Source organism: Uloborus diversus, chromosome 10 (assembly GCF_026930045.1).
Source record: "Uloborus diversus isolate 005 chromosome 10, Udiv.v.3.1, whole genome shotgun sequence".
Taxonomy (NCBI): domain Eukaryota; kingdom Metazoa; phylum Arthropoda; class Arachnida; order Araneae; family Uloboridae; genus Uloborus; species Uloborus diversus.
In genome coordinates, this window is record NC_072740.1 from 64323716 (window position 1) to 64333584 (window position 9869).

The 9869-nt window shown below is 30.8% G+C and overlaps 1 protein-coding gene across 1 annotated transcript; it reads right to left on the reverse strand.

The window, feature by feature from the left end:
* Positions 1-9020: 9020 nt before the first annotated feature.
* LOC129231032 (uncharacterized protein K02A2.6-like) lies at positions 9021-9620 on the reverse strand. Its single transcript, XM_054865278.1, has one exon. It carries the CDS (start codon positions 9618-9620, stop codon positions 9021-9023), a length of 600 nt encoding a protein of 199 aa, XP_054721253.1.
* Positions 9621-9869: the final 249 nt, after the last annotated feature.

The following is a 9869-nucleotide window of genomic DNA, read 5'->3' on the forward strand; positions in this document are numbered from 1 at the left end:
GTGACTTATGTCATAGCAAAGAACTTCTTACATCAGGTAACGTTGATTTTGATACATTTTCAATCACACGGCATTAATAGGCAAATACCAACTTGTCAACAATACACTAGAGTATTTTTGGGACTTAACTATTTTGTGGTTTTAATTCTTTAATTTTTAACGCCATTTATGTATGATTTTTGTACCATTATGAGACATTTTTGAAGTTTTTTAACCAGTTTTTAGACCTTTAGTTTCCTTTTTTGCTAAAAGGCAATGATTTTACTTAAAAATGATATTCATTCCTCTTCTACTATGTAAGATAGCATTAATAATTATTTGTTATTTCATAAAATCTACCTGGTTTCATAATAAATTACGAGTTCAATGATTTTATTAAAGAACTATTTTGATCTCCTTCTGCACAACGTTCACCATCTTTTAAAAATATTTTATATGGAAAATGTGCCAAATAAGGTCACCCTAAGATTTCATGGACTAGTATTTATTTCATTTAAGCTTCAATTGGTTTCAACAATTGGTATCCTTATCAGTGAACTCATAAAAATATGAAAATATTATTTCAAGTGAAAAATAACTTTAATTATGTTTTTCCGCAGTTTTCATCAATTAAGGCGATTAGGTTTTATTAGGAAACTATAGGTTCCTAATAAGGCCAACTCTAGTAGGGATGTCCTCGTGCAGTGTTGAGAAAAGAAAAACGTCAGAAAAGACAACACTTTTTAAAAACATGAGCTTATCTAATGTCGATATAATAATAAATTAAACCACATTTGAGACAGTGAGAAGCAAAGGGATGCAAGTGAACTATTTTAAATTTCGAGTAAAATGCGTTTAAAGATCAGATCCTAGGAAGGCTGTCATTGAATTTTTTTTCTAAATCATGCTGTACAGCAGCACCTACCAGAGCTACAATCTCTTACCACAAGACAAAGGAGAGGTTCACCTACCATTTGTACTGGTTATATCCAAATTTTTAATTTTGCCACTTGCATCCTTTTGCTTCTCACTACCTCATTTGATAAACTTAAAAACATCATCAACAATTTCACGTTTACTTTAATAGAAAGGTGAAAGATCAGACGTTACATCCCCGGCAATGATAATTCGTTATTTTGATTTTTGGTCACTTCGGGCACATATCTGCATTATATGCAGCACACGAACATATCCTCCACCAGATACTTCAGTGTCCTTATCAGCACTCCGGAGTCCTTTCTAATATGGGGAACGTGGTCTTATTGCGCTATAACCTCAGTGGAAAAAATGAAGGTTAGATCCTAAGAACAATGAACATTTTTTTTGACTAGTGAACACGAAGAAGCAAAAATTCTGGGGCAAAATATGAAGTATTTCTAAAATTACTCTTCTGTAAAAACGTTTGTAGTGGTCACAAATAGCTTGTCGATAACGTTATATCTTCAGTCTGATTTCAATAAAATCAAATGAAGATCGAGCGATTTTTTACACTATTTAAAAAAATCGGAGGATACCCTTAAAGATCTATATGGTCTTATTTTTTACATCCTCCCCTTACTGGTCTATATGTTCTTATTTTATTCATCTACTTTATAATTTCATGTAAAAACGCTGTTGCATCTCAGCTCTAGAAGTGATGTGCCGGTGGCGCCATCGCAGTTGTTAAAAAGCTCGCACATTTTGCTTCGGTGGTCGTTACTTGAAGAGCCGTTGCAGGTGCACCGAGATTTGTTTACATATTATGTTTTAGTTACTTAATAAAAGTGTTCTACCTAAGATTTATCAATTTACGTTTTTAAACATACATTCCACTATGAATTAACCGAGTGAACCTTACCAAACGCTTTTATTTAAATGCGACAAGTATTTTATTAATATTAAAGTTTAAAGTCTCCAATCTACAAAGAATGGTATGCTTTTAAAACCAAACATTTCAGCATTTTTCAACTGCTTCCATTAAATAGTGCGAAAAAAAAAAGACCAAAGACCACAATTCGTTTAAATACATTATTTCACAAAAATCGTTTGACTAACTATTATCCTCTCTTTTTAAGAACATTATATACTATCTAATGTTTCATTGAAAATTGGTAATCAAATAAAAATATTCGGTTTCCTGTTCTTAAACTACCACGTAACGATAAAAAAGTTGTAATGGGAGGAAATTTTGATGTCTTGTACGACAGACATGAAATGGGAAGTTTAAGAATAAAAATGAATATCTGCAAGGAATAAAATAAAGTTTTAAGGAGCAGAATTCTGAAAGTACATGTTTTTCTAAGTTTTCTACGATGGTAATATCTTTCTCTTAATCACTACTCTCTTAAAGTGCGTCATGAACTTAATGATCTAATTTCACATTTATAAGCGAAAAGTAGTTCCGATTACTTTCGATTCTCTGCCACTTTTACGTTTGGTGACAATTTGCCGAATGAGTTTGTTATTATATGATCGAAATTAACTGCTCATTCTTTTCGCCAATAACATTTGTATTATATTGTAACTTTTATTCAACAAAGTGCTTTAATGAACTTAGAAAGTTTCTTTTTTCGTTACATTCTTTTCAATAGAATCTTTTCATTTTTTCCTTTTCACAGTGTTAGGCTTATAAAAGTGTGCCACTGTACTGTCGTGGGACAGTACAGTTGCAAATTCTTAATTTTTTCCTTTTTTTTTTGCAACAATTGTACAACTTAATTGTATAATTTTGCTGACTTGGTTTCTAGCGAAAAATACACACGAAAAACGCGTTCAATTCCGACATTTCCCTATTGTTATAATGGAAATCACAACGTGTTTCTTTAAATATCTCGCAACTTCAATTCTGCATATACTGCCACTTCATATTTCCACGGCAGTATACTTCTGTGTATGACATTGTATTTCATTTAAAATGCATGACTTAAAAAGGTTTCATTAAATAATTTTATTTATCTTCTTTTCATAGTGTAACAAAATTTAAATTTTAGTTGTTATTATGTGTCTTTGTGTATTTTTTGCCTTTAATCCATTACATTCCAGTAAAAATTCCTTTACTTTTTAAAGCTTCACTTGTATGTTGTTATCTCTTCGTTGCATCTTTTAAACGTAGGTTTGGCAAGAAATAGAAGCTATTTCGAAATGTTGGCATCAGTTTTGGAGACTAGTTATTAACGCCTAACTTAACGAAAAACCTCCAAGTGACGTCTAACTTGTAAAAATGAAAGCCTAGTACATTAATTGAGAAGCTACTAGACTATCGCGGTTACAAATATAGGTGCTGCACTGATGTTTAAAGTCGGAGTTAATTGTCAATAAGCTGTGAATTGTTTAGATAAGTTGCAGCTGTTATTTAACTTAGTGTTTTATCGTATTTGGAAGCAAATAAGTTTTAACTGTTGCGTTTATAGTTTTACCGTAGAAATTGCGGATGAACTCGAAGCGGAAACGAACTTCTTCATTTTGTAATAGGTGGGATCCGGGAGACCGTGCAACTTTACTGCTTGCACATTCTCGCTGTTCTTACGTATTACAAATTGAAGCGGTCCGTTTTCAATTCCAGTTCACGTGCCATCTCTCCGTGGTCAAGCTTTTCTGTGTTTCATAACATTTGCATTAATTGATGGATTTTTCACTATACAGATTACTTGTAAGCAGTGTAAATAAATGTGAGGTGTTCGTAAAAAGACTGAGTCATATGTTTTCCAAAGACACATGAAGTAAAAGCAGTCACGTACCAATAATTATGTCTTTCATTTTGGAAATTTATGTGCTTAAAGAAGCCTGCTTCATTGTCTACAGTAGAAAACGTAAAAAAAGAGTCCATGGAAAGAAAATTGCTCACTACAAAATATTATTTGTTCAAAGTGTGAGAAAAATTATATAATTCAGATTTAATTAAAATAATTTTTGTTTATGTACTTGCACTTAAATTATTATTTAAATGATTTAGAAGAAAACTTGTCTCTGTATCGGATTTTAGTCTGAAAATGTTGTCCGAATTTATTAGCCAAACACTAAATGCTGGAAAAAAGAAGGATTAAATTAAATGGAGATAATACAGGAAACAGGCTTTTAAATTTTTTGCTGCAAAGTACAGCATCACACCTCAGCCATGAAAAAAAAAAGGCTCTCATAAGCAATGAAAAAAATATTAATTTAGTTCCGAGTTATGAGCTTATTATTTAGTTTTTAATTAGTTTTTATCTTAATAAAAACTAATATTTCACTCCACGTTTTATCCAAAATGCACTATTTTTCTTTACGATTTGTAATTTGTAAAAATCATTTCCAATTTGCCATTTTAAAAGAAAAATAAGTTAGCTTAACTATTTTATTTCCCTCACATTCCTCATCTTTATTTTAAAATAAAAGATGCTGTCTTGTACTTAAAGATATATTTATAAGGAAGCATTCTTAAAAGCTTAAATATAAATATCTTTAGATCAGTTCAACATAGATCACAGAAGGATGACAAAATTACAAACGAGGAACACAAATATATGCATAATGGTTTTGCATTTTGTTAACTACGAAATATAAAACCTTGTTAATGTTTTCCAGCAAATGACATTTGAAGTAAAACACTAATGCACCGCACCGGCAGTGTAATGAAAGTCGTATATTAAGTAATTCACACTACAAAGCACAAAAACTTCAATTTCAAAAAATTGCGATTCAAACTTTCTTTCGAGTATCTCATCAATATTTTACGCTCCTTTCTACGATGGAATTAACAACTCATTGAAAGAAGACTTTCAAACTGTTGTCTTTTGATGTTATCTGGCAAAATATTTCAATTTGTAGTAAAGACCCAACAGAAACTGAATAACTGATAATTAAAATTTAAAAACTTCTTTCAGATCTTCGTTTGAATTTCGCCTACGGAAGCACATGTCAAAAGATTGCGAAGTTCAAACTTTCTTCCCTAATTGCCTGCGGTAATAGCCAAGCCAAGGAGTCAAAATGAAAGTTGTTGTGAAAAGTAAATATCTCGTTTTATTTATTCATTTATGTATGTCTTTTAATGCAGAAGTTTACATATAAGACCACCACATTTATTTTTAAACGAATACTTTATTGATATTAATTTATGGTGAGTTAGTTATGATTTGTAACAATTATATTGCGATTTATGACTACAAAATCTTAAAAGAAGAATTATAGTTAGCAGATTTAGTGAATTAGAATCACTTAGGACTTAAAAGTATATATAACAGGACGCGTCGCAACATCTTTATGTTTTGCTAAACAGTGCTGAAATAAGTTTTCTTTTTCGTTTATTGAATTTCAATTTTAGTTCGATGAATAACTTATTAAAAAATTTTCTTTATTGAAAAACGTACTGAACTCCTGTTATTTTTTAAAATTTACAACCCATGAGGGTTTTGTAGAAACGTTAGGTTGTCAATATAATTATTAAATACTCAATAGCTATGTTTCTCCAAGCTATTTTGAAAAATTTAAAGCTATTTAAAATAAGATTGTAACTTTTCAAATATTTGGAAACTCTGAACACTTGCCGTTATTCAAAATTTTATTCGCACCTTAAGAGAAGTCTAAGAATGTTTAACGGTAAACTTGAAGTGGATTTAGATTCCTTCACTACTTTTTTGAGAGTATTTTAATAAAAATTGAAAGTTATGTACTGGATTACTGGTTTTTGTCGGACAGAGTCGAGTCTTTCAGTATAACAGAAACGTGACGTGTTTGCAACATATAGGTTTAAAAAGAAATTTTTGTATTTCTTTAATGCAAACATTTTTTTCCTAACAAACATTGTGCCTATCTCAGACGTCACATTGAATGCGTTTAGTCTGAATCGTGTGGACTTTAAAACGTGGCGAGAGCCTTTCTATTTGCTGTTGACAGATGGAAACTTAACCAAAGTCTTATCACGTGCTCTGTCAGTTGACTTCAGATTTAGATTTTGGAAAAAGTTTTTTGTGTAATTTTAGCCCAATCGTTAAAAAACACAGACAAATAAAAATATGGTAATACATATGAGGCTCCTTTTATCAATTTTTATAACATAAAATTAATGACCATTCCTATTCAAATCAGTCAAACCACACTGAAATGTGGTCCTTTTTTTTTCAAACATCAAATACGGAAGTTACAATTACAGATGATAAGGATTCTAAAAGGCATTTACAAGAAGATTTTTTTTTTTAGTTTAGTCTTTCTATGTTCAGTATCAAATCAGCCTACTTTCAAGGACTCAGTGATTTTTTTTTTCAATGGTCACTGTTTGAAAACAATGCGACCGTTTCAAACAAACAGGCTTTCAAAACAGACAAAAAACACGTAATTGATCTAAGCATCATCAATTCATCTAATCTAATCATCATTCTTTAAAATCTTGTGGGCTTAGGTATGGCGCAAAACTGTTTCTAATGAAAAAAAAACTATATTTCCTATGAAATGATTTTCCAATTTTTTTTAAAAACTAAACGTATATAGTTCTCTTAAATATCTTTCTAAAATTGTCCATATAAAATTTTAATGTAACCTACAAGTAACTCTTGTAAATTATAATTTGGAGTTAAAATAACTATAAAAAAAAATCAAATCAATTTGGAGCTAGAACAACTTTTTTCCATAAAATAGTACCCTCTTAAAAAAAGTATGACGCAAAAGTGATTTTGGCTTCTTAACGTACATGTTAAATGATATTTTTTCCAATAACTACTTTAGTGAAATATTTTTTTACTATTACCAACTTCGTACAGTTGTAATAATATACAATAACACTAATAAATTAAGGTGACTATAATTGAAGTAAAGTTCATAAAACTCTATAAAAACGACCTAATTATAAGCAAGATATGATGACAAAAGTTATGGCATAAGATATGGTTCAAAATTATAGATGAACAGTAGGGTGGTCAAATTCCAAAGGTGAACTTTTTTTGAGTCCTTCCCACTCATTTGGTTCCAAAACATTACAAAATAAGTGGGACAAAATTTTATAATATTTAGAGGTATCTCAAAGCATATGAAGTTTGCATGGTTGCCTAATATAAATGTACAAAGAATCTTTTTGATAATCAAGTGCCACACTTGATTAATTCGCAATTGACTAAAGCTGTTAAAGAAGTGAATGAAAAAATGTTGCTGTAAAGTATCCTGACATTATGCTCAAAAAATTTATGAGATTTGAGGACCTCCTAACTACATAATCAGCTTCATTATCTGAAGGAATGAGTTTAACTGATACGTTTTATCATGCGAAATTTGGGAGATTAAACAAATTTGCTAGTTTTGGGAGGATTATCACAAAACACTAAAAAATATTAAAGGAAGCCATTTGTTAATAAACATGCTTAAGAGAGAATTCGTTATGAAAGAATTAAATGAGAAAATAATAAACATGAAAGGTACATTTCATTTAATTGTTGCAGGTTGTCGGAAAACATTGCTGCGTTTATACCAATAGCAAACAATAGTTTGGAAGGTAATCACATCCATAGCAATTTAAGTATAGTTGCATTTTTTTTGTACTTACAAAACACTAGAGATAAAAATGAAACAAAACAGTCCTGCTTTTCTAAGCTGAGTTTTCTTTTATTTTGCATTTTTTGCGTGTAATCAAAAAGTACCGAACTTTGAGTATGTTGAGCTTGCTTTAAAAATTTATGTTATGAGAAATGGAACCAAAAAGGAGAATAGGACAAGTAAAAATCAGAATTTGTTTTTTAAAAGGGCCTTTTTTGGACCATCCTAACGTACAGGGTATTTTATGTTTCAAAGTTCACTTTGAAAAATCTTTCACGGCTAGTTTCATGTCTGCAAATTTCGGAAATATAAGTAAAGTAGGGGAATGCGGTAGAGAGTGAAAAAATCTGTTAAGGGTCATTCTCCAGAAAACGTAACTTTTAAACGCAAATATTTTTAGTTATTTCGAAAACTTTTGTTTTCTTTCTTTTTCATTCTTATATGAAAGTGTTACCTACTAGAAGTAACTAGAAACAATGGCCCAGCTAAGTTCCAATTATTTTACTCATAAATAAAAAAAGATGACTTGTTCACGGAAAAAAAAAATTAGAAATCGAAGCCAATTTAATATCAAAGTAGTAATTTTGTTAATTGGGCAAACAATCAGCTATTTTAATGATTAGTGGGAATATAATATTAAGCGCTCTTAATTAAAGTACGGCTTAAAGTATTTTCAAATTAATATCGGCCTAATAGATACATTTTTCATTTATTTTTTTTCTTCGTTGCTACAATCCGCACATGTTAAGCATACGAAAACATGTTCACTTCTTTTTTTACATCGATTTACATGCTTGAAATTCAAATTCACGGATGTGAGAAGTTGGAATAACCACACTAAGTTTTTAAAGCAAAATCTATCTTCTTGTTTTTCGACAAAAATCAACTTCAACTATGGCTGAAAATATACAAGGGGGCTCCCTTGTATGATGGAAAATAAAATTTGATGTCATTACTATAATAACTTGTAGAAAATTAATGCAATACTGCGTAAGAGATGAACAAAATGAATAGAACAGTGACAACACAAGATTAAAAATTATTTTCAAGCACGGAAACTAAACTGATTTAGTGCTGGCGTTGCCAATCAAGAAGTTTAAACTAAACATTACAAATATTGATACGATATAAAATCGATATATTACAGTACCCCCTTCAAAAAATGTATAAAGACTATAATACAATTAAACAACTAAAAGCCAAGTCTATCGGGTTTCTTACTATTTCTCAATGGGTATCTAATAACAGGAATTTTAGCATCAACATTTTCATTTGGTATATTAGTAACATTATCTTGTACAATGCATTCGGGATTTACATTATTTTCAAAAATAGGAGAACTAATACTACAATTCGGTACATTATTATTAGAACTTGACAAATTATCAGAAAAGGATGAATTATTATCCAAACATGGTGTATCATTAGAAATATTAATCGGTTAACTGTCCTGAATAATGTCATTTGAAGGTTTTATTTCATCACAATCAGACAGTTCTTTATGTATATCATCTTCAACTATACTTGAATCGGTATCAATAATAGAAGACGGACGGATTTGCTCATTATGCGCTAAAAATTTTTTTACCATCAATGTTGACTACCCATGTGTTAAAACCTTCTGGCTTAAATAATGTGCCTTGAGTCCACTTTTGTTTACTTCTATGAGATCGTATCCACACAATTTGATTAGGTGAAAAACTATAATTTCTAGAATGGGAACGGTCGTGATAAAATTTCTGCTCGGCTTGTTTCTTTTCAACATGCGAAGAAGCGCAGGGATGGAGTAAATGTAATGTTGTTCTTATATGACCACCTAGAAAAAGTTCAGCTGGTGACTTTCCAGTCATACTGTGAGGAGTCGAACGATACATTAACAAAAATCGCTGAATTTTGTTACCAATAGATGAGTTATCATTCCTATCAGCTGACATTTTATCTAGACCATATTTAAACGTTTGCACATATCTTTCGGCTAATCCATTAGATTTTGGATGATAAGCAGGAATCAGAGTATGCACAACACCAACAGATTTTAAAAACTGCGAAAATTCATGAGAAATAAATTGAAGACCATTGTCCGAAACAATTTCTAAAGGAAACCCATACCTTGAAAACAATTGCTGTAGAGCTGCTCTAGTACTTGACGATACCGTAGACGACATTTTAATTACTTCGATCCATTTGAAGAAACTGTCAACCACGATTAGGCAATTACTTTGATACTTTTGAGCAAAATAAATATAGACACGATGCCATGGTGCTTTTGGACAGCGCCATGGTTGAAGCGGAGATGCCGGAGGGTCTCTAGCTAAATTTTTGACAAGCCAGACATTGAGATGAGATACCTTCTATGTCTTTATCCAAATTTGGCCACCAAACATGGCTACGAGCAATAGCTTTCATCTTTGTTG